At 46.4% G+C, this 25,070-nt stretch overlaps 1 protein-coding gene and 1 long non-coding RNA gene across 2 annotated transcripts in view; one reads left to right on the forward strand and one right to left on the reverse strand.

The window, feature by feature from the left end:
* Nucleotides 1-25,070, forward strand: part of LOC142786474 (uncharacterized) — a 273,752-nt gene that overhangs the window by 50,270 nt on the left and 198,412 nt on the right. The window lies entirely within an intron of this gene.
* LOC142786484 (MIF4G domain-containing protein A-like) overlaps nt 16,761-25,070 on the reverse strand; it is a 42,543-nt gene continuing 34,233 nt past the window's right edge. Inside the window, exons 3-5 of the mRNA XM_075884194.1 lie at nt 20,399-20,517; nt 19,327-19,635; nt 16,761-17,140 (exon numbers count right to left, since the gene is read on the reverse strand). Of these exons, the coding sequence (XP_075740309.1) occupies nt 16,856-17,140; nt 19,327-19,635; nt 20,399-20,517 (713 nt within the window). The 3' untranslated portion in view covers nt 16,761-16,855. The remainder of the gene's footprint in view (nt 17,141-19,326; nt 19,636-20,398; nt 20,518-25,070) is intronic.

Raw genomic sequence — 25,070 nt, forward strand, 5'->3', positions numbered from 1 at the left:
AAGCTCATTCGATAACGAACCATAATTTTCTTCATTGAAAAAGAGTTGTATATTGGTCTGTTTGGTTTCGGTTCCACAATCACTGCCGCTGGTGGCGCCAGTGTTGTTTGTGTATATAAGCATGCGCAAGTTGGAATGAAGGGCTTTTTGTTCCGATGGGCACTCAAGTTGTCTAGTCGTTCATTCACCGGCGGCACACGCCGCCACTACTTTGGCAACAAGGGTGCTCGTTTAGGAGGGGGTGTGATTTTCGTCATTTTCGCCGACCGTTTCCCGCGCCCTGAGTGTTTCCGGACTGGCACCACCACCCCCGTCCCTGCCCACGCCTGGCCACCCTTCTGTTGTCTGGCCGCAATGAATCCGCACCTTTGAGAATTTTCTGCTCGCATCTGGTGTTTCGAACTGTGCGCCGGACCGTGGCAAGGCTCTCCTAATCCACAGCCTCGGCGTAGAAGGCCAGCGCATATTTCACACACTACCGCTTCAATCTTCGGCCAACGCAAAGTTCAGTGAGCCAACTACTGATACGGATTCGGGAGCTGTCAAGGACACTTCTCAGACACAGCATGAAGCGTCGTCATACGATACCACTGTCACAGCGCTGCATGCGGACTCGTGACAAAAACCAATGTTATGGTCGAACGGCACCGGTTCGGTAGGCGCGTGCAGCAAGTCGGTGAAACAATCAATGAGTACATTACCGCGTTACGTGAGCTTTCTGCTAAGTGCTCTTTTCCTTCTCAGGAAGATTCCTTGCGTTACCAGTTCGTTGCGGGCGTGTTATCTCGGAACTTGCGCGAGCGGTTGCTGCTTGAAGGGTCTTGTCTTTCGTTCGCTCGAGCTGTGCTAATAGCGACGCAGTTTGAGCAGGCAACCAATGATTGCAAAGAATTTGCTACTGTAGATGTCCAGAGCACAAATGCTGGCGAAAACATCCCTCTGCCCGCATCTTCTGCCAGTGACCCCTCGAAGTGGTCGCGCAGCCAACAGGGCCAGTGTTTCCGCTAAGGTTCACCTCGGCACAACGCATCTTTATTCCCCTGCCCCGTTGCCCCGCCACGGTGGTCTAGTGGCTAAGGTACTCGGCTGCTGACCCGCAGGTCGCGGGTTTGAATCCCGGCTGCGGTGGCTGCATTTCCGATGGAGACGAAAATGTAGGCCCGTGTGCTCAGATTTGGGTGCACGTTAAAGAACCCCAGGTGGTCGAAACTTCCGGAGCCCTCCACTACGGCGTCTCTCATAATCCTATGGTGGTTTTGGGACGTCAAACCCCACATATCAATCAATCAATCCGCTGCCCCGCCAAAAACAAGCGGTGTCATGGTTGTGGTACTATGGGTCATTTTCGCTCAGTCTGCAACAGAAACGCCGCTGCTATTCGTGAACTAGATGACGAAAGTTCGATAACAGAAGAAGTATTGAGCATTCTTGCCGTGAAGACATCCACTCGTCTCCCAATCTACGTATCGGTAGCAGTTGGGAAAAGGAAGTTGACTTTCCTCGTGGATTCATGGTCATCAGTATCAATTTAGACGCATGACCTAATTAGGCAGCACATTGAAGGTCAGCAGCTTTCAGCTGCTCGAATTAGACTACTGGACTATTCGAAGAAACCCATTCCAGTGTGCGGTTGCTTCTTTGCTGATGTGACGTACAATAACTGCACAACAAAGCTTCTTTTTTATGTCGTTGAACAAGGCACCTCGCTTTTGGGTAGTGATGTCATTAGGGCGCTCAGTCTTCAGATCGATGGGTCGTCACTACAGTGCCTTGAAACGGCAGCGGCGCATACTAGCGCTCGGACGGAGCACACCGCAGTCATGACAGAGGCAGAGGAGTCCATTCACTTTCCATCAGAATTAGTCGAAGAGTTTGGTGCTATTTTCAATCCAGGACTTGGCATCGCAAAGGGTTTTGTTCATTGCGTCAAAACACGGTCAACAGTTCAGCCAGTTGCTTCAAAACTCAGGCGCCTTCCCCTCTCACTGCGGTCACGAGTCTCGGAAGAACTGCGCCGCTTGGAAAAAATAGACGTGATAGAGCGAATAGAGGCATCCGAGTCGGTGTCCGCCATCGTTGTGGTTGAAAAGAAAGATGGAGATATCCGCCTTTGTGTAGATCTTCGACAGGTAAACAAAGCCATCATAGCAGATAGCTTTCCCCTCCCTCATACAGAAGAGCTATTGCATAGTCTAGTGGGGGCAACCCACTTTTCCAAGCTTGACCTTGCGTCAGCGTATCATCAGGTCATGCTTCACCCCGAGAGCCGCGATTTAACGGCTTTTATAACACACGACGGCCTCTTTCGTTTTAAGCGCGTGTGTTTTGGTCTCGCGTCGGCACCATCTGCTTTTCAGAGTATGATGTCGAAAATTCTGCAGGGCTGCAGCGGCGTCCTGTTCTATATCGATGAAGTCATTGTGTTTGGGAAGGGCAGAGAGGAGCACATGGCGAATCCTACGGCAACGCTGAGGTGCATAAAAGAGGCAAGACTCAAATTGAACACGAAATGCGTCATTGATACGCCGGAGCTTGCATTCTTGGGCCACAGGATCACCGCAAACGGTATTGTGCCGTTAAAGGAAAAGGTTGCTTCCATCCGAGACACTCCAACGCCTACGGATCCAGCAGGCCTTCGATCATTTCTTGGATTGGTCGAATATTATTCCAGGTTTATTCCCACTTTCGCTGACATGGTTGAACCAATGCGTGTCCTGCTAAGAAAGGGGCAGCGATTCGTTTAGTCTGACGAGGTAGACGCTAGTTTCAGAAAGACCAAAGATGCACTGGCATCTAGCTCTATACTGAGAATGTTCGATGAATCCCTTCCAGTCTTAGTGTCGAGGGACGCGACATAGTTTGGAGTTGGAGCGGTCCTACAGCAGGTGGACGGACATAAACTGCCCACTGTTGCTTTCACGTCTCGAGTCCTTTCGCCAGCTGAGAGGAAATATTTGGTAGGAGAACGGGAAGCGTTGGCCTGTGTTTGGGCGTGCGAGCGGTGGCATGTGTACTTGTGGGGACGCCACTTCGCGTTGCTCACTGATCATCAAGCCTTGGTGGCATTGCTTTCAACCCAAGGAACAGGAAGGCGCCCCTTGCGGGTAGCGCGATGGACAGAGCGCCTACTACGGTACAACTATACAGTCGAGTACCGCAAGAAGTCACAAAACCAAGTGGCAGATGCACTCTCACGCCTGCCCGCCTCCTCTTTCCAGGAAGAAACGCTGTTTGACGAGGTTGTAACGTTCTCGAAATTCCTTCCTGCATTACCAGAGAACAGTTTGAGCAGTCCCAATCGCAAGATAGTGCACTCCAACAAAGCAAAGTCTATGTACAATCGTCGTGGCCTGCACACAAATTGTTATCAGCCGAGCTTCAGCCATTCTTCAAAGTACGTGACGAACCTTCTGTGGTAGACAATCTTATCTTGCGTGGCGAACAGCTTGTGGTTCCCACGTCACTCACGCAGCAGGTAATCGCTGCAGTACATGAGTGGCATTCCGGAGTAGTGCAAACAAAAGCGCGGCTGCGAGAAAAGTATTCGTGGCCGGGCATGGACCGCCAAGTCAAGCTAGCTATCTAGATGTGTAGCATATGCCAGGAAGCAGACAAGAGCGTGAAGGTGCGAGCTACACCCTTGCAACCGGTCCCCTTTCCAGAGCAGCCGTGGCTCAAACTCGGCATAGATATTGTAGGCCTATTTGAAAGGGTGCCTACGATTGCAGATATGCAATCACGCTTGTAGATTATTATTCCAAATGGCCCGAAGTGCATTTCTGTAGCGAGACGACAACCAGCACAGTAATATGCTTTTTAGTCGCTGTGTTCACGCGCGAAGGCTACCCAGAAGAGGTTATTTGCGATAACGGTCCACAGTTTGCATCTCGGGAGTTGGAGGTATTTCTTCAAGATTGCGGCATCCAGGTCAAACATTTGTCCATATACTATCCACAAGCAAATGGCCAAGTGGAGCACTTTAACAGAGTATTAAAAATCCTCATTCAAGTGGCGGTTCATGAGCAGCGACTTTTGCGCCAGGCGGTAATAGAGTATCTGGGCGTTTACCGATGCACACCACATGCTACAACAGCAAGGGCTCCAGCTCTTCTACTACACGGACAGCTGCCAAGAACTCGGTTGGATGTCATCGGGCATCCGTCGGTAACCTTCTTTGATGACCCTAACTCGGAACCTCGGCGCTTACGTGAACGGGTAAAGCAAAAGCAACAGAGCAGCAAACGATACACGGACGCTCGGAGGGCTGCAAGAGAAACCAGAGTTAACGTTGGTGACTTTGTAAGAGTGAAGAAGTCCACAACTAGATCTAAAGGGGACCTGGAATTCAGCCACCCAGGAGAAGTGATCAGCAGGAAGGGACCATCTTCTTTTCGCCTGGCTGACGGCAAAACGTGGAATGCATTCAAGTTTTCAAAGGTGCCACGAGCCTCTACCGCCCTTTATACGTGGGGAGGAAACGGTACAGCTAGGGGGATAGGATCTCTGCCTACATGCGGGGGCCCCACCCCAGCGATAACTACCAGGACTTCAGCTGCTGCTACTTCGGCTGCGCAGGCGCACGGGTCGCCTGCTGCGACGCAGTCAGCCAAGTCTCCAGGAGCAGTCACACAACAACACAGGGTGCAACCACCAAGAAAGAGACTACCACCACAGCGTTATGGCTACTAGGTGTAGCAAGAGAAGTTATGCTAAAGTGATTGAAACGGACGTATTCAGTGCGGTGGATTCCTTTCGTTAACTGTGTGATTTTGTAGAACTAAATAGTTACGTTCATTGTACAGGTTGTATTTTCGTATAGTGTTTTTTTGCATATGTGCTAACACACTAAACTACTAAATCACTAATCTATATAGCTGTTTTTAAGGAAGGGAATGTGTTGTATGTTGGTCTGTTTGGTTTCTGTTCCACGATCACTGCCGCTGGTGGCACCAGTGTTGTTTATGTATATAAGCATGCGCGAGTTGGAATGAAGGGCTTTTTGTTCCGATGGGCTTTCAAGTTGTCTAGTCGTTCATTCACCGGCGGCACTCGCCGTCACTACAATATCTTCCTTGGCCGATAGTGCGCCCATAAAAAGGGTATTCATCTGAACGTGGGCCACAATACAGTCATGGTGACTAATCCAAAAAATAACAGAGTTATCATGCACGAGTGATGGTTCATCTGATAAGAGACGAAAAAATCTAAGATATAAGATCTAAGACGGAAAAACTGTTGAGGCCACACCTAGTAGGTTCAGTAACAAATTGATATAGGTCATTGATAATAATCGACTCATGAAACGTGATATATACGGTAGATGACTTGTCAAGGACAGGTTTGTTGCCAACCCACCCAGCATTCGGCATATTGAAATAGCCACCTATAAGATAGTGGTTGTTTACTGTTGAGCAAAACTTGGGAAGGGATGTGTGGACTCAAGTGATGCGTAGGCGGGGCAAAGGTAAAAGGAACCAATCGCCAGAGACTGTCCCGTTTTAAATTTCATATTGCACCAAACTGACTCGGAACAATCAGATGGGGTTAACACGAGAGATGACTGTGCGCACGAATCAACAAGAAGAAAGACATCGCCACCATGCGCGTTGCCATCAGAACGGTAGACGTGAAAACCAGTTGGAAAAACCTCTGAGTTTCCAACAGATTCCTCGAGCCAGGATTCCGTGCCTTTAATGGCGGTTGGTTCGCCAAAAGAGGTCAGAGAAGTAAATTCATTGGTCTTGCTTTTTATTTTGTGGCAGTTAACGACCAAAATGATAAGTGCAGAAATTGGATAAGTAGAACACCTTCTGCCTAAACACAGCCTTGAGAAAACATTGCTCTGGCACCGCCCCTTTTGATATTTTTCCCATTAAACCACAATATGCTGCGTGCTATCATACACGAAGCTCTCTTTATCAACAATTAGCTTATTGTATCGAAGCTTACGTTTAATTTCCAATGAGTCGATCATGCGCACAAGAATAGGGGACTGTCTGAACGTGAGCTACAAAACAGTCATTGGAAAACCGGTGGGTGGCTGGCCGGCAGCATGGGAATCGAACTTTAGCCGTAGCAAAAATTCTGATAGAAAAACTGATAGGCTATCAGGTTATTGACAGTTGTATCAGTCTATAGGTGTATCAGTCTATGAGTGTATAAGTCTATGAATGTATCAGTCTGTGAGTGTATCAGTCTATCAGTGTACCAGTACTGGTGTACCAGCCTATAAGTGTAGCATTCTACTCTGATAGGCCCACAAGCGAATCGGTGCTTAGCCAACTGGCAGATGCATCAAAGCAAGCAGAGCAAGCAGGGCACAAATATGAACACAGAAATCAAACAAAATATTTTATTTGATGTGCCATTCCTTGGTTAATCTTTTGATTTCATAAAGTCATTATTTTGTTTGCCAAAGCTTTATTGAAGAGCTTTTTCATTTGCTCAACCTCCCCAATGAGAACGGTGTGCTTCAAAAAATCGTCGAAGAAATCTGCATGATCAAAAACAAAGCAAGTTACAGGCACTTATTAAGTGACAATTACGTGCACTCTAAATAGAGGAGTACATATGACAAGGAAATAAGTAGGAGTGCTACCAGTCTGCCTCTCTAATATTGTTTAAATTTAGTGTGTGGATTCTTGCATAAAAGTACCCAGCTCCAGTAGGCAAAAGCTACACTTGAAGCTTTAGTATGTAATTATAACACAAGTTGGCAGTGAAACCTCGGCTGATTACGTGCAAAAATGGAGCCACCAGCTTCCATCAATTTCGGTCAGACTGCAAAATTTCACCTACCTGAAAACAGCATGTTTCTTTCTCCAAGGGAGATTTCGCCTCCCCTTTAGACAGATTGGAGGCTGCGCCAGTAACACTTCTACCGACTAGGCTTGCTGTATAAAAAATGGCAACGGCCGCCTCACGAACAAAACGGGTCTGTCTTTTCAAGCCCACGGGGTGATTGTACAACCTCTTGGGAACGACAATTCCTTTGCTCCGATGCACCTATAAAACAAGGCAAAAATGTTGTGCACACATTAGTTTGTCAATGCACATTTTCTCATTAAAGCAAATCAATATATCTTCAAGACAAAGCATACTAGAGTTTTATAATACCTCTCTGTCAGTGGGCACATAATTGATAAGCGGTGCAGCCTCCCTCACACTTGAGTGGGCTACTTCAGGGCTGTCTGTGGTCGCTGTGGTGGTTCCAGCGTGGCAGCACATAGTGGTGGCAAAGGTGCAAGTCGTTTCTGTTTTTGAGGCTTGCAGCTGCAACACCCGCAAAGGACAAGGTTCTTTGCTGCAATGAAAAAGTAGAGTGGGCAGAAATAAAGTATATTGCACCCTCAATTGTCACGGTAGCATCCTAGGTGTGCATGGTCAAATAATATATATAATATACATAGCATGCAGTTGAGAAATGCAATTAAAGTGTAATGATACATTGCATGTCACGTCTCGAAACCATGGTGTGATATAGGGGATGCCGTAGTGGAGGGCTCAAGAAATTTTGACCAAGTGGTGTTCTTTTTAATATCCATCACACTGTGAAAGTTGTAAAAGCATATTTTCAAGTGATTAGAAAAACATGCATGCATCCCTGCCACCCATGAGCTTACATTGCATTCTGCTTTTCAGCAAAATTGCGCGCTATAAGAATAGGGCAACTTGCTGCTGCATACAGCCATAGCAGCAGTGTGTTACAAGAGCTTATGAAGAAATGATAAACCTGTTTGGAAATTTTTGCTGCAAAGGGCATTTTCCAGTAGGCTTATTCTTTCTAATACTTTTGTATTTTGAGCCCTCAGCATATATATTAACTTCTTTCAGAAGCTCTTTCTCTGTTTTTTTTTTCAGCATCAGCAAACAGCAGGCCTCCCTGCTGCTTCTTAAAATGGTTGCTGACGTGCTTTGTCTTCTGCTTAACAGCAGCTTGACGTCGTGTTTCTTACAAGTGCAGACAACCCAACACACAAGTTTCATTGCTAGTTCGCAAGCACAAACAGGGCGTATATCCGCACAAGCAAAAATAATTTTAAACCAGTCAATTGTACAATAAATGTGACTAACCTGCGCTCATACCACGATAGAATAAAATAAAATAGCCCTTCAGCATACTGAAACTTTACTACCACCTTGAATACGATGTTCCTGTGCCCGCGCAGTAGTGGAGCAGCGATGCTCTGATATATTCGCTAAGGGGGCGGGGAGTATATCAGAGCATTGGTGCTTCATGTGTGACACGGCACCACGTGCAGAGCAAAATTGGCTGTCGATTATAATAGCGCTGCAGTAGCACCTCAGCCGCAATGTCAACGATAGCCAAACTTGGCTGTCGGTAATAATTACGCTGCAAGTAGCATATCAGCTGCAGTGTGACCAATTGCAACTTACTTTTTAAATGACTCATTGTCCACTTCATTTGAACTGCAGCTATCGGAGAGGTCGCAATCGGGTCTGCGGAATGAATGGTCGTTTTTCTGTTGCATTCCTTGCATCATCCTCGGCACCTAAGAAAATATGACCAGTAAATAACTTCAGAATGACTGCTTCCTCCTCTTTGTTTTCGTATTGGTAAAACAAGAGGCACGGACTTACCGTAAAGCTCAATCACTTCTTATCCTTTCAGAACACCCGGTACCATTTGTGAGGATCAAAATTGCCCGTATCCTTCGGATTGATGTACTTACATGCACTTACCGGGACTATTAATTTTTAATTATCATTGCGAAACCAAACAACTTGGAGAATCGCGAGTGCACAGGCGCGATACTGAGCAATTAAGAGACGCAACAATGTTCACATGCACTACACATGCACCGACACCGCCGCGAACTTGCTATTGATGACGATGGCAGTGACATTTGTGGATCTCCAAACTGGTAGGTGTTCTGTGGATCTCCGAGTAGTTTATGCAACAACGAGTCCACGACTTCTTCCTCAACACAGCGCAATTTAGTTTCTGAAAACAAAAATATATATTTGCAAAAAAACATTTACTTCATGTTTTTACAACTTTATAGCGTAGTTTTCTTAGAGCTCACAGCAAATAATATATAAACAATGAACGCAGTTACTGTAAATGGTGACGATGTGCATAGCCTCCGAGATGGCAAACGCGCAATGACGGGCGCGCAGTGGCAATTTCAGAGGTCATGCGCTGTGTCGCCATATTTGCGTTGGTTAGGCTAGGTGACGTTAGCCGCCGCCCAATTTAAAGGGTACAGCCATATAAATTCATTCATCCATCCATCTATCACATCATTATGGCTACAATCCTCTAGCCATAATGGCAGTCAGCGACCATCATCTTCCTCCGTAGCTGGTAGTGTTCTGGTACTGGTAGGTGTTCTGTGGCCGACCACAGTACAATACACCTTCAGCACGCGAGGTGTTCTGTAGGGTCACTACCTCGCGCCATGATCTCGCAGCACATGTTAGAGTTTTCGGCGAAATCCGCCCCGCGTGCTTAACATTCAAGGCACAGCAAGCAGGTTGTGAATGTGAAGCCTTGGTCGATGTAATCGATCTTTACCCGTTCACTTAATATCAGTCCCGCGGCCTCATTTCGCGTGGACACCATCAAGCGCGCTATTTGAAGTTTGTGTCAAGTTCGACGAGAGATGGATTCAACTCAACCCCAGCCTCGATCAAAAAGAAAAAAAAAACGCTATTTCGAGCCTGGATCGCAATATGTAGTACGTCGGACAAAAAGCGGTGGAGGCGCAGTCAGCCAACCAGCTACACTCATCAAGAGCATCCCTCAGTCTTTAGCTGGTAATTGATGTTCTGAAGTAGCGGCCTTTGACACGTGTAGTCTGAGTGATGCGCATGGTGACAGCAATGAAAATCTTTATCCCGACGACATTTACGGCTTCGAGGAAAACTCGCTCAGCGATGCCGACCGGACTGCAGATGCGGCTCGCGACAATGTTGGCATGAGCAACACTTTTTAAATGCAACAATGGCATGTATTTTACACTGGTGCATGTCAATAAACTGACAGGCTGTGTGTGTGTGCTCATGTATGTGAGGCTCACATCAAAACTATTCAAGAACACATCTCACATTGGTATTTGCTCAGAAACAGAGAAAAAAAGTTGTGCTTCTGCCGAAGGATGTGGCCAGTGTGTTTGCACATGAAAGTTGGATGTGTTTGCTATGTTGCTGATATACCAAACTTGTTTAAATCTTGTGACATATACAGCCAGTCTAATATGAGTTTAGCAAGGTAGGACAACTAAATGTTGGCTTGATCCTTTCTGTTGTTGTTCTCTTCACAACTGAACTTTTCTCATAGTAGGCAGTTTTTTTTGTGTGTGTCTGTGTGTGTGTTTTGCAGTCAAATGCTTTAGCCTTAATTAGTACATTGTTTTTGATTTATCGATCATGTGAGGATTACAGGCAAGTAATATAGCAGGTCTGTGCCACCGCTTGGGCTTTGTGAAAAGACACACCTGTGAATAACAGATGCTGCTATCAACATATCAGCCAAATCTTGCAGCTGCAAGTGACTTTTTTCATATATATGACTGTGCTCACTTCGAATTTTTGGATGCCTGTATGTGGTGTAAAACAACTGAAAGCATGCTATTGGCCTATAGCCAAAATAAACCAAGAGCAGCGTTTTAATCGAATGTGCTTCTTGCCACAGTGTGCTGCCACATGCTGGCACTGCTGTCCAAAATCTTCTAACATTGCATAGTCGCACTTGCACATGGGAATGGAAACACGAAAAAGCTACTGTGTTTCTTCAAGCATGCTCTAGCTCATAATGTGTGCTTACATATCGCACTTCTTTACTGCCATTCCTCCCTGTAGTTTTTGGCGCAGCTTGTTAGAACCGACGAGAAAAAAAGAAAGCGGTTGAAGTGCGCAATAAACCCCTCAGCTTGCTTTAAAATATTTCTGGCAGTGGATTTGCGAGGCATTAAGTTTTGATGATGAGGTCAAATAATGATTACTCAAAGAAGCATTTCATTGTTTCTTTAAAGTATCTCATCCAGTATGGATTATGACACTAATGTAGTGGCTCGTCATTAAAGGCAAAGCACTATGTGGGAGGGACAGTTGGGGTTGGCTTGTGTTGTGAAAGGGAGAAACTGCAGCACCACCCGAGGCTTTCGAATCCACGCCGTTTGGAAAAATTATTGTATCAGCATGCTCATTTCTCAGTAGTGGACTCATTATTAAGTTATCTCCCTTGGATTGTTTACTGACCCTATAACTTTAAATTTAGAAATTTTGTTAATATAGCTCTGTGATGAGAAGTTTTGCTTGTATTGTTTCAAGTTATGTTTATACTGTCATCTGATAAGCTTTGGATACTAGTATCTTGAAATTTTTAGATGTCATCTATCATTGTCAGCATTAACTGTGTTGCTATCTGGCACCTGCAATCCCATTTGTACACAGAATAAAGCGTTCATCTAGGCTGGAAGCTGCCTTGCATATTTAAAGCTCAGTTTGTCTATCATGCACCACCATGAAACATTGTACATTGTATTCTACGCATCCAAAAGCTGCCAGTTGCATTCTTTGAGTCATCATAATATTTCACGCAATGGTCGTCAAGTGTTCAATAGAAAACACTGATACACAATATACATGCTGAAATGACCAATCACATATATGTGGGCAGTGTGTTCAAAAAAAGAACTACCGTTAAAATGACAGTAATGCATCTTACGAAGATCTGATAAATGAACAAAAGACTAAAAACCTATAGACTAATATATGCCATATAAATGACCAATCAAACGTATTCAAAAGCTGGTAGTACTGGTAAGACTGTGTATCAGTCTGACATGAGACTGGTAGCTCAGGTAAAAAAATGTATCAGACTGATATGAATGTCTATAAGAACTGGTAAGACTTTGTATCAGACTGGTACAAGACTGGTACAACTTATAGGAAACTGTATCAGACTGATTCAGACCTCTATCAGAATTTTCGCTAGGGCGCGTACAGCCATGAACCAAGGATCTTGTCTTCGGAGAAAAGTCTACTGTCTAGTGTCTCTAACGTTTCGCGTAGCAAGTTGCGTTCGCTCGGAACACGTTCACATGAACACAGTAGATGTTCCATTGTCTCGTCAGTGTCACACGATTCACATCGGGAGCTATCCGCCATTCCTACGCGAAAGGAGTACGCCTTTGTAAAAGCTACTCCTAACCACAGGCGGCACAGTACAGTTGCATCCTGGCGGGAGAGGTCCGATAGAACTTGGAGCTTTCTCAATGGGTCCAATATGTGTAGAAAGCTCATCAAAGCGAACTGAGGGTACAACGCAAAAGTTGTTTCAGTTATTTCGTTGTGTTGTAGTTCAAATGCAAGCGAGCATCGCATGACATCGAGTTTGAGGCAAGCACTTCGACGTGCATTCTTCAACGCCTAATTGCGTTATACTTGGGTATGCACATCATGTTAAAGTGACCAAGTACATACACGAGCAATCTATCTTACGATCACTGATACAAAGCTCGCTTTATTCGGCAGGAATGGCCCTGACAATTTTTGTCTTTGCTTTGCAATTTCGATTGATCTCTCGCTTTCTGTGCGTTTAAATGTTGCTAGAGTGCTAAGTTGATGGTTGTCTTCAGTTTCTATATACTGCAATGTGTGTCCACTTTCTCAGTGAATAACAAAAGGCAAAACCGATGTCTCCGAGATAGCTCCGGCAATCGCAGAGACAAACGAAAAAAAAAAGCCTGATTGTGGTCACAATCATTTTGCTATTTACCTATGTGACGTACGCGTTCACATTTCCTAGTTAAAGCAGAAACTTAGAGCCTTCAAAACCTCACATGCGTAATGCTGCGTAGTGCCGACCACTTCAGATTATCGGTGGTCGCGGCATGTGCGATGTGTATTGCCGCGTCACCTGTTTACTTTTCCAAAGCGTGCACCGCGGTCAGAGGCTCTGTTAAAATTTATAATCAAAGTTACCATGGTTCTCCGTGGTAACGATCGGGCAAATCATCATATCACGTTCATTATCACACTTTATTTTGCGGCCTGCTGTAGATAGCTTGAGTAGTTTGCTTACCAACACGTTTGCGACGACCCGTATCCAGTATTCTCACCGTTCTGCTTCGTAAAAGCTGAAGAAATCAGCACAAATGAAGTCATTTACGTTCGTGGTAATTCGCAACGCAATCATAGTCTGACGATAGTTATAGCACCAGAACAGAATGACGACAAAAAGACAAGTAGGACCAGGAAGGCCTCATCGTTCTGTTCTCGCGCTATAACTATTGTCATGTCATACCAACTAGCCCAAACTGCCACACTTGCAATAGAAGATGTAATAGTAGCGTCGACTGGTGTATGTTTTGTAAATTGCGGAGTTTGCGTGTTCTCTTGTTCTCGCCGTCGTTCTGGCAAGTGAATCTATCTATCTATCTATCTATCTATCTATCTATCTATCTATCTATCTATCTATCTATCTATCTATCTATCTACGACTTTTCATGTTATGACCAGTCAAATTCGTACTTCATACAGCTATGTTATGCCATACCAAGTTTGGTATCGATACCATTATCAAAACGGCCAGGAGAGCTAAAAGTTGTAGGTGGCTAATAGATAGATAGATAGATAGATAGATATATAGATAGATAGATAGATAGATAGATAGATAGATAGATAAATAGATAGATAAATAGATAGATAGATAGATAGATAGATAGATAGATAGATAGATAGATAGATAGATAGATAGATAGATAGATAGATAGATAGATAGATAGATAGATAGATAGATAGATAGATAGATAGATAGATAGATAGATAGATAGATAGATAGATAGATAGATAGATAGATAGATAGATAGATAGATAGATAGATAGTTGGATGGATGGATGGATGGATGGATGGATGGATGGATGGATGGATAGATGGATGGATGGATGGATGGATGGATGGATGGATGGATGGATGGACGGACGGACGGACGGACGGACGGGTGGTGGGTGGGTGGGTGGGTGGGAGTGGCAGCGTGCGTCTCTATCTTCTATGTCACGGTGCGTAAGTTGGTGAGGCAGCTAAGGGCAAACCATTTATATGCACCACACAGCGTTTGGCAGTCCTTCGTTTGGCAGTCCACAGCGTTTGGCAGTCTATTCGGGGAGGACCAAGGCCAATTCGCTTGCTCCCACTGCCGCGTTTACGAAAAGAACGCGCCAGCGCGCTGCTGCCCCATGACGACATAGAGTTTTGTAAACTTAACCAGAGGGTACACTAGCGCTGCGATCGTTCAGCGACCTCAAAATTTATGGGTATGACATGGATTTGCCTAGTCTTCGTGTTTGCGCGCAGCGAACACACTGCTGGCCAACAAGATCTAGTAACGTAACTTGTGGATTTATTCATTGCTGCTTTTGGTTTTGTTTGGAAGGAAAGAACCAACCGTTTTTCACCACGTGACCCGATTTGAAGTTGTAAGCCTAAATTATTAAGGTGTAGAAGCGCGAATGTCAAGCATTTGTCACTTGTTATTTCGTGACAAAGCAGCTTCAAGCCACGTGAAGCCGCAACGAAAGTAAAGTACGAAGACTGGGCAAATCCATGTTACACCCATGATTCCCGCGCTCGCTGAAGCGCTATGTAGTACACTTCCCATAGGCACTTATACAGCCAGAGTTCCCTCTAGTGAATATTTAGGAAACTCTATGCACAACAAAGTAAGAGCTGTGACAATTGTTAGCGCTTGTCCTGTGTACAGGATAGCACTCGTTTCGTGCGTCTTTCTTTTTGTTTAAAAGCGCGCTTTGATTGCCAAACTGTGACAGTTGCAAGTCCGTGCTCGTTTTGTGTATGCAGCTCTAAAGTTGCAGCTCTCTGCTGCAAGTTTCGACCTGCTTGCCGTTCTTCACATGATTTTGCAATTTGTTGTTGTTGCTGAAACAATCAACAATAAATTTTCAACTACCTCTGTGAATACACGTTTCGCTTTTGTGTTACACCAATTTCTAGAAGGGGGATGGGTCATGTTTCTTTTTTGTTTTTTGCTCCTCAGTCGATTGTTATCGTGTGTCCGGAAAGTTTGTCACAGTATACGTGATTGCGTTCAGCCTGTACGATCTATGCTAGCTCTATGAACCTCATGGGGTTTCGCAGTGCCTGCGGCATCAGCCCACGCTAACCAAACGACGAGGTCATGTGATGACCCATGTGGCGTCACAAGTTTTTGCGGGTTTGTTAAATCATGATGTTGTGTTGTTCTGAATGTGTCTTCTTTTGTACGTGTCCTTACTTCGCGCTACGATCAATTATCTGAATAGAGCGCGTGAACCTGCACATTCAAAAGATAAAATAAAAATTTTAAAACAGGGGCAATTGGACGTGGAAAGAAAGTCTCACCCTTCTGCTGGATACGTTGATGTTCTACTCTTGATCACATGCTTTATCTCGTCATAGCTTCCTGCTCTGGACCGCGCCACCAGTATCCAGTATGCCGTGTGCAGTTGCTTCGTTTTAGATGAGGCTCTCCATGACTCTACTTGTCGAAAAAATGAGGCACTTCCTTTTTCACGTCTAATTTATTAAGGACGCAGGTACAGAAACAAATTTATCATTATCAATTTCACAGAGTGAAATTACGCGGAAACTTAGGATTGACAATGTGGTCACGTGTGTTGGGCTAGTCCGTTCAACATTTTGCTTAAGGGAGCACGAATTTCGTTAGGAATAGAAATATGCAGGTCACTGGACTATAAATGTAGAATTTATTGATAACCTAGCCAATTCAGTAGGTATGCTAAATATATATCGGACCTTATAACTCGTAATTAGCACGTCAATCATACTTTGTTTTAATTTATAATCTTAATATACTACTATCTAAATCTCAATAACCTGTGCATATCATGCAGAAATGTATCTTCGTTTCATTCGTAACAGGAAATAGCACAAACACGTACCTTCCTTTTCTTTTAACAGAGCACATTCTTTGTATTCATGTATATAGCCATACCATATGTATTCTTGTATATAGCCATACCAGCCATATAGTATATAGCCAGCGATTCTCTGAGCTCATATTTATTCAATACAGAAATGGCTTTTAGCGATTTCTTGCTACCCACACTAAGAACAGTCACAACTAGAACTTGAGAGATTCTACTTTTTTTGAACCCAAAAGGCAGAACCACCTATGGTCAGCAACTTTCAAAATGGCAACTTCCCCATTTACTATACATTTATCCTCAAGTACTAACCTTGATAATGCTAACTTCTTCCATGTCATCATTCAGAAAAAGTCAAATATGTACTTCTTAGAGCACATTTAGCTATTACGCCTTGAGTGAACTTAGTTATTCCCTTTACTCTGATATGTATGCACGTATGCATATGTACCCACTTGTGTGACTGTTCATGTACGAAAGCCTGTAATAATGCTCCCGTATGGAACATCGGAGTCTGCACTAGCACTGCTCTCTATTATGTTTTTTTTCTTTAAAATTATACGTATTTGTTATCAAAAACACATTTTCAAAGCATTGTTGTATTGCCTATTTTGTATAAGCTTCTTCCTAGTGCTCCGCAATGACATTCCGCTCTTGTATTTTATTCTTTCAAAGCAGTTGAGCCGCGTGATGAACTTACAGTGTGAGGCTACAGACCTAACCAGGTGACTCGTAACCACGGTGATACTGCGCTCGTAACGTCGCCTTTTGTCCCCTGTGCCACGACAGCTAGCCACGTATTATCAAAAGAAAAAGCCATAGATAAGCTTCTAAAAAAGTCCTTAGTTTATTTAAAAGGGGGAAAAAAGACGCTGCCCTTGAGCGCCGTGGGAAACGTTTGGACGGTTGGCTTTCGTCTCCGAGTACAAACTGTAATAAAGTCTCATTCGGCGGCGCAGCATGGAAGAAGTGACAAGTTTTGATTATTGCCATATTCGTCTCCGGCAGCGTCATTGAGGCTGCTATAGTAAAGCTGCTGCTGCAGGGATAGTTTCCAGCCTGAAGCACGCAGCTCTAGAAGTTCGAGTAGGGTCAAGCGAGCTTCCTCGGGAACATCTGACGACAGGAAAGCGTCCCGCAAACAGTCCACCAGCGCTGCCATGCGGGCAGGGGCCCCTCGTTCAGCAGCTTCGCCGGCTGTAGTTAGTGCTCTGCGGAGGCACTCGACCTGCAGTGAAAGTTTTGAAAATTTAGCACATTCGTATGAGCGAATCTCACTTTCTTTGTCACGTATTATTTTGTAGTCTGTAAAAATGGGTAGTCCGACTGAATAAACAGTTACCCACAGCTATAAGCCTTCAACTGACAACCTCGCGAAGGCCGTATAAACAGCGGGAGTGACGGCATCAGGTCGCCATCACTCGGCGCCCAATTCCTGCTCTTTCCCCAGCGCCACCTGTGCTTGAACGAACGCTACCATTGGCGGAATTCTTTCGCTGGCAACGTCATCCACTCTGCTACTCCCTCCTCCTCTCTACACCACGTGTTCCACTCCCGTCATAGCTTCACCTTCGCTCTCCTTCCCAACCACCTTCACCTGCTCCACATTGCTACGCTTTCGCTGTAGCGTGCTCAACCAACACCCTTTAGTGGCTCAACTCATTAATAACACGAATACTATCTGGAGTTCTAAGTTCCAAAACCACGATATGATTATGACAGACGCCGCAATGGAGGGCTGCGGGAATCTGGACCATCTGGTGTTCTTTGAAATGCGCTGACATCGTACAGCACACGGGCCTCGACAGTTTCGCCTCCATCGAAATGCGATCGCCGAGGACCGGCTCAACTCGTGTGACTTCCCTAGTTACAGGATCAAAATGTGGGCCAGTTGGTAATTCATTTTCTTCGTTCAGCGAACTGGGAGCGCAGAGAAAACACAAAGGACGAAGCGAGGAACCGCGCTCGTGTTGTGTGGTTCCTCGCTTCGTCCTTTGTGTTTTCTCTGCGCTCCCAGTTCGCTGAACGAAGAAAATGAATTCCCTAGTTACAGTAGACTCCCCTGTTACCCTAATAGATTTGTCCGCGCGCTCTCGCTCTCTCGTCTCGCTTCACTCTTGCACCTGGGCTAAATAGTGCGGACGACCAATTCCCACGGTTTTACCACCGCTTTTAAACAGCGTCGTGGTTAAAAAGCCTGCCCGGAACACGAAGCACAAACCGGAGCTCACCGTTGTATCACATAGCCACACTAGTGCATGAAACATCTTGGAGAAAAGACCACATACCGGTAACAAGTGATGCTAACTGATGCAGCAATGCGTCGAAGAAGCCTACAATTGCACCGCCAGTCGCACTACGGCAATCAGTACGGGTGCTTGAGCGCTACGGACACGTGACTATGGGCCTTAAATGATGATCCTCAGTCACAACACAAACAATATATGTAAGATTTCTTCCATTCAAATAATGCGGGACCAGCCAAAAATATCAGAATTCACTCAATGTCAAAAACATCGAAAGCGACAAGCAAACCATAAGGATAACATCTGTTTTATATACTTTCATTTTCCGCATGGATACGTTAATGCTGCACTTATTTCGTATACGAGCAGCATGAAAGCAGCAAATTTTCTTCATTCTGGCATTCACGATGCATGCGGCCAAGGCGCCAAAGTCACTGTTTTTTTTTAGCCCTAAACTTTTCTCCACGCCTCCCTTATTGCGTACTGCATGCCGCCATTACCACCATTGCGCGCATGTGACAATGGTCCCCTTACGGGGAAAAATGGCCGGCAACTGACGGCTCACCCATGACAATACGGAAAATGAGTTTTATGCCAGCCTGCCGACCGAACTTGCACGCTATTCATCACAAATCTCTTCCACGTGCATGAGTTTTGCGATTTGGCGCGCGTAGTGCATCAAGTTAGAACGAAGCTGCTGTCTCACAAACTCAGATGTCAATGAAACTGTGGTCACCAACTGCATGATCAAAAAAGCAATCCACACTGTACAACCTTGTTTCTGTTGCCTGCGAACGCCGTTTTAGTTCTTTTGACTCGCACATTTGCGGTGTTTTGCGCTCCGCATCCTGCTAGGATCGTCTAAATGTGCCCGCATTACCAAGTTTCATGTAATCAAACAGTGAGTTTGCTGGCCGGAACAATAGGACACGTCGAAAGTACCCCGTTTCCCACATTGACGAGCTTATACTGCATTTGTAAATACATAGGAGCACACAGTACCTTTTACAAAGGACTACTGGGTGATTCGTTACAGCGTAGGATGCTGAATAATCACGGCTTCGTAGGCGATTCGCAACCACACTTGTCTAGGCTCACCAAAAAGGTTTACAGCGCGCGTGCCCTACAGCAAGCCATGGTGGTTGTGGTGACGATGATGAGTGCATACCTTAGCTTCGTAGTCCAGCTGAGGCGAGTTCATGACAAGCCTGCAGGAGTCACACAGAAGCGCCGCCATAGAGAAGATGTGTCCGCAGTAAAGCGAGCCCATCGATGCAGCTCCTGAATTTTCAGGGACGTCCGACAGAAGCGCGGCCATGAAGTTCCCAAAGGCGATCAGTTTCTGACCGGCATTCTTCTGAGTCTTCGGCTCCAGTGGCGCCAAAAAAGTGGAGCTCTGCACCGGGACGTCGTGTTGCTTGAGCCACTTGCGGCAGGTCCACAAGAGTTGATCGACGAACCCCCCGTCCAACTCAGCCTGTGGTATTGTTCAAACAATAAAGGCGTGGAGAAGTAAACATGTGGTTTTGCATTCAGTGAGTGGTAAATAAAAGTTGTTCTTTACGCGAAAGCGTAATAAACTAGCATATAAGAATTCAGCTCAGCTCAGAAGTCGACGATCGAAAAACGGTATATCCCGCAAGCCAGGGACGCTACACGGAGGCAAAATATCCCAGCCTCTAATATAGGTGGGTGATCTAGCACGGACCAGCCGAATCTCGCAATTAATCGTCTTTTCTAATTTCCATCAGTAAAGTTAAATATTCATGGATTTTATCAAGACGTGTATGACTAACGAATGTTATTGTGCCTTCTGCTTGTTGTTACGATTTTTTTCTGATATTTGCTCAGTGAAGCGCAGCCGAGAGTTGAGCACCTGCCCTGTGTGCCACTTGTCTATGTCGTGTCGCAATACACTCATTCGTTTCGAATCATATTGATAGAGGGGCTTAGAATAAAGCTTGCTAGGCCTCCGCGAAACACGCATCAGAGTCTCAGTGAAAGCTGTGAAATGGACGTCGTGAGGACGTCACATGTTTTTGATGATCTGTGACGCCGTGATGACATATCGTGACCTCATCGCAGGATAATTCATTGCGTAACTTGACCATAGTTACGACGCTGACGTGATCGCCGACGAGGGACACCGTCGCAGGATGCCGGTAACTTTCCGAATCTGACGGGCCATTGAAGCATTCCCTTCAAAAAGTAAGGGTCGTTCTCATACGCTAATCACTCACCCTGATGACGCGGGTGCAGAACTTCGCCGCCGGCTCAGCACTGTCGTCGTCGTGGATGGCTTTCCATAACACTACACGCACAAGTACATCCACTTCCTCTGGCACCAACAAGTCAGGCTCTGAAGAAAACAAGGTGTATGTTTTACGTTGCGATAGAGACGTCGAAATTTCGTGTTTAAAGTACACTGGTCTGGTGAAATCATACTACACTGAGAAATGATTAATTATGGAATGTATTCAATAATGGTCTAGTGTACAGCCCTGTTACACAATGCCGAATATGTTACAAGGTGATGTAATACTGGTGTCACACGAACAACTTAATTTGATCGCAACCAGGGCAGATCAAGAAAATCGCGATCTAGTTCCTCGGTAGCGATTCGACGTACAACTCCACCAAGCTCGACCAAAATCATTTTGAACAGTGCAACAGCAAAGGTTGCTTATTGCAACTGAAACAAGGTTTACTGACGCAATTAGTACTTGCACAGCATTTCTATTGATGCGGAAAGCGGGCGGCAGCAACGGACCCAGGAATCACAGCACTCGGGGCAAACGCTCGCGCTTGGCTCCTTTCGCTAAAGGTGTAACCCACTGCGGCACATAATCTTCTTCCTCTCTACAATACCCCGGCGACGAAGACGAGCCATTCTGGCAAGTCAAGGTGACGAGAGTAGGAGTGGTTCGTGATAGGGCTTGAGACGACTTACGTGGACAGTCTCATGACCAAGGCGTCGCCTGTCTGTAGATGGCGTGATCGGCTCGATCACGTAAGTGACATGAGATCGACGTTTGACCACGTGATAAGGACCGTGAAACTTGGGGCCAAACTTAGAGGACAGACCTGGGGAGTGGAAGGGCAGTCGGAGCCAGGCGAGCGAGCCCACGGCAAAAGTCTCGACTTGCTGGTCGCAGTCGGGGTGGTCTGTTTCGAGTGCTTGCTTGTCCGAGGTGAATCATCGGGCCACCTGACGACACTCTTCAGCGTGGTGCACAATTTCAGAGAGAGGGTTGAACTCTGCGACGTCGGGACGATACGGCAAAATGGTGTCGAGGGTGGAGCATGACTCACGCCCATATAAAAGAAAGAAAGGCGAGAAGCCGGTGGTTGACTGCGTCGCGGTGTTGTACGCATAAGTCACAAATGGAAGAATAACATCCCAGATCGATTGGTCGGAATTGACATACATGGCGAGCATGTCTCCTAGCGTTCGGTTCAAGCGCTCAGTTAGACCGTTTGTCTGCGGGTGGTAGACTGTAGAGGTGCGGTGCACCGTGTGGCATGCCCGAAGGAGTTGTTGTACAACTTCTGAATAAAAGGCACGCCCTCGATCACTCAGTAGTTCACGTGGTGCCCCATGACGCAGTACGAAGCGTCGCAAGATGAAATTGGCTACGTCACGTGCAACAGCCGTAGGTAGTGGAGCTGTTTCAGCATACCTCGTCAGATGGTCGACCGCGACAATGATCCATCGATTTCCAGTCGCAGTGTATGGAAGGGAACCATGTAAATCAATTCCAACGCGGTCGAAAGGACGTGCCGGACATGGTAGAGGCCGTAATAATCCGGGTGAATGGGCGGCTGTCTTTCGTCGTTGGCATAATGAACAGGACCGAATGTATTTTTGTCCAAAGGTGTACATACCACGCCAGTAGTAACGCTGGCGGATCCGGTGATATGTTTTTATCACACCAGCTTGATAATGTTGTGGGTCGGTGTGAAAATACGCACAGACATCAGATCGCGTGTGGCGTGGTATAACCAAGAGCCATTTACGACCATCCGCGTAGTAGTTTCTGCGGTGTAGTTGCGCATCCCGTATCTCGAAATGTGTGGCTTGGCGGCGAAGAGCACGTGGGTACGCAGACGTTGAGGAGTCGGAAATAATGTTAACGAGAGATTTTATCCATGGCTCTTTCCGCTGTTCAGAAGACATGCTTGAGACGGAAATGGGAGCGATGGGAAAGTTGGCGTCCGAATGCAGGTCTGCCCTGGATTTCACTGGTGATCGTGAGAGGGCGTCCGCATCAGAGTGTTTTCGTCCTGAGCGGTAGACGACATGAATGTCGAATTCTTGCAGGCGAAGAGCCCAACGACCAAGGCGACCTGAAGGATCTTTTAGCGACGCCAACCAACAAAGTGCGTGGTGGTCTGTCACAAAGTCGAAACTCTGTCCGCAAAGTAAAAACGAAACCTGCTTAACGCCCAAACGATTGCGAGGCATTCTTTTTCAGTTACGGAGTAGTTCATTTCCGCTTTCGTGAGTGCGCGGCTTGCATATGCGACAACGTACTCTGGAATACCGGGCTTTCGTTGCGCGAGTACTGCTCCCAGACCAACGCAACTGGCGTCTGTGTGCACTTCAGTGGGGGCACTTGAGTCGTAATGGCGTAGAATGGGTGGCGACGTAAGCAGGCGGCGCAGTGTAAGGAAGGCTTCGTCACATGCCGGGGTCCAGTTAGAAAGATTAGCTGGACCATTCAGTAGTTGCGTAAGTGGGTATATTATTGATGCAAAGTTGTGGACATAACGGCGAAAATACGAGCACAAGCCGATGAAACTCCTAAGTTCTTTGAGTGAAGTCGGCTTTGGAAAGTTGGCTACGGCTCGAAGTTTGTTCGGGTCGGGGCAAAGTCCATGTTTTGACAGAACGTGACCAAGTATAGTAAGTTGGCGAGCCCCGAAGCGGCACTTCTTTAGGTTAAGCTGCAGGTTTGCATTAGTAAGGCACTGAAGAATCGTGCGCAGACGGTCGACGTGGGTAGGGAAATCAGGAGAAAATACGATAACATCATCAAGGTAACATAAGCATATCTGCCATTTAAGGCCACGTAAAATGCTGTCCATCATTCGTTCAAACGTTGCAGGTGCATTGCACAGACCGAATGGCATAACCGTGAATTCGTAAAGGCCATCCGGCGTAACGAACGCTGTTTTGGGGCCGTCACACTCTACCATCGGAACCTGCCAGTAATCTGAACGTAAGTCCAGTGAAGAAAAGAATTCTGCACCTTGTAGGCAATTGATTGCGTCGTCGATGCGGGGAAGAGGGTACACATCTTTCCGTGTAATTTTGTTCAGTCGCCGGTAGTCGACACAAAATCTAATCGAACCGTCTTTTTTCTTCACTAGCACAACAGGTGAAGACCAGGGGCTCGAAGATGGCTTGATGACACCACGCTGAAGCATATCGTCCACGTGCTCTACAATTACACTTCGTTCCTTGGGTTTTACGTGGTAGGGGCGTTGCCGCAAAGGAGGGTGCGTTCTAGTGTAGATTGTGTGAGCGACGGTGTTAGTTTGACTCAGTGCCTTTCGAGGAAGGTGAAATGAATCTCGGAATTTATGGAGAAGGGTTGTTAGCTAGTTCCTTTAATCCGGAGGAAGCTTGCTGTAGATGTAACGATCAAACATATCCGAGGAGTAGTCATCCCGCGTAAAAGGAGGAGTAACAGCGTTCAGTTGAAGTTGCTGGCCAGGGTCGTGGGACTCAGTAGACACAATAACGTTCTCATCAACAGGAAGAACATAGCACAGTGTTTCTTGAGCTCTTAAGGTGAGAGGGCATGAGCTAGGATTGCAAACGACAATTCCGGAAGTATCTTGGTGAGGTGGCAGAACGGCGTAGAGACGTACCGTGGCGGCGACTGAATACGTCAGATGGGGAGAACACAATGGTAGAGCCGCACAATTCAGTGTGATTGCCGCGGACAACAATGGCACTAAGAGGAGCAACATCTATGTCGGAAGGAACAAGAAGCTTGCCAAGCTGAGTGGGCTCATTGTCGGTAGATGGCGCATCAAAAAACACAGAAAATCCCACCTGCGCGCAAGCGCAGTCAATTACGGCATGGTGGCGTGACAAGAAATCCCATCCAAGTATCACGTCGTGGGAACAAGTGGCCAACACGAGAAACTCGATGTGGTACAGGACGTCCTGAATGATTACTCTCGCCGTAAATGCTCCGACTGGTCGAATAGGTTGCGCGCTCGCGGTTTTCAGCAATAGGTCGGAAGGCGGCGTCGTTACTTTTCGTATCGAACGGCAGAGTTTTTGACTCATCACAGATACGGCGGCACCCTTGTCAACAAGCGCAAGAGTTCGTAGACCTTCAACAAACAGTTCCAGAACGTTTGTGGGGGAAGGGCGAGGACTTCTACAATGCGACGATTTCGCAGCTCGTGCCTCCGGAGCTGCGGCAGTCAGTTTTCCGTCTCTACGGGGGTTCGGTCGGCGACGCAGCGGGGACGGAGAACGGTAGCGGCGTGGTGAGGATGAGCGACAGGGACCGAATGGTCGGTTGTCGGCAGCAGGGTGGTGGTCTAGGTCGGAAGGGGACTGGTCGCGTTGCACTGATTCTCGGTCGCACTGACGGGGCACTTCTCGTTGCACGTTGTACGGAGCCGTGAAAGAGTCGTCAGAGTAGCTCGGAGCTGCAGCCAGGCCCATTGCGAAGCGCCGGCGACAGCAGCGCGCCACGTGACCTGGATATTCGCATGCGTAACAGATCAGACGATTGTCAACTGTGCGCCAAGGGTTTCCGTTAAAGCGCTGTTGTGTTGCTGGAAGTGGCATCGTTGGTACTCGTACAGGCTGGGGAGTCGGCCGAAGTGGAGGTCGCGGTGGAGTAGCAACGGACCCAGGAATCAATGCACTCGGGGCAAACGCTC

Source organism: Rhipicephalus microplus, unplaced genomic scaffold, assembly GCF_043290135.1.
Source record: "Rhipicephalus microplus isolate Deutch F79 unplaced genomic scaffold, USDA_Rmic scaffold_24, whole genome shotgun sequence".
NCBI classification, from domain to species: Eukaryota; Metazoa; Arthropoda; class Arachnida; order Ixodida; family Ixodidae; genus Rhipicephalus; species Rhipicephalus microplus.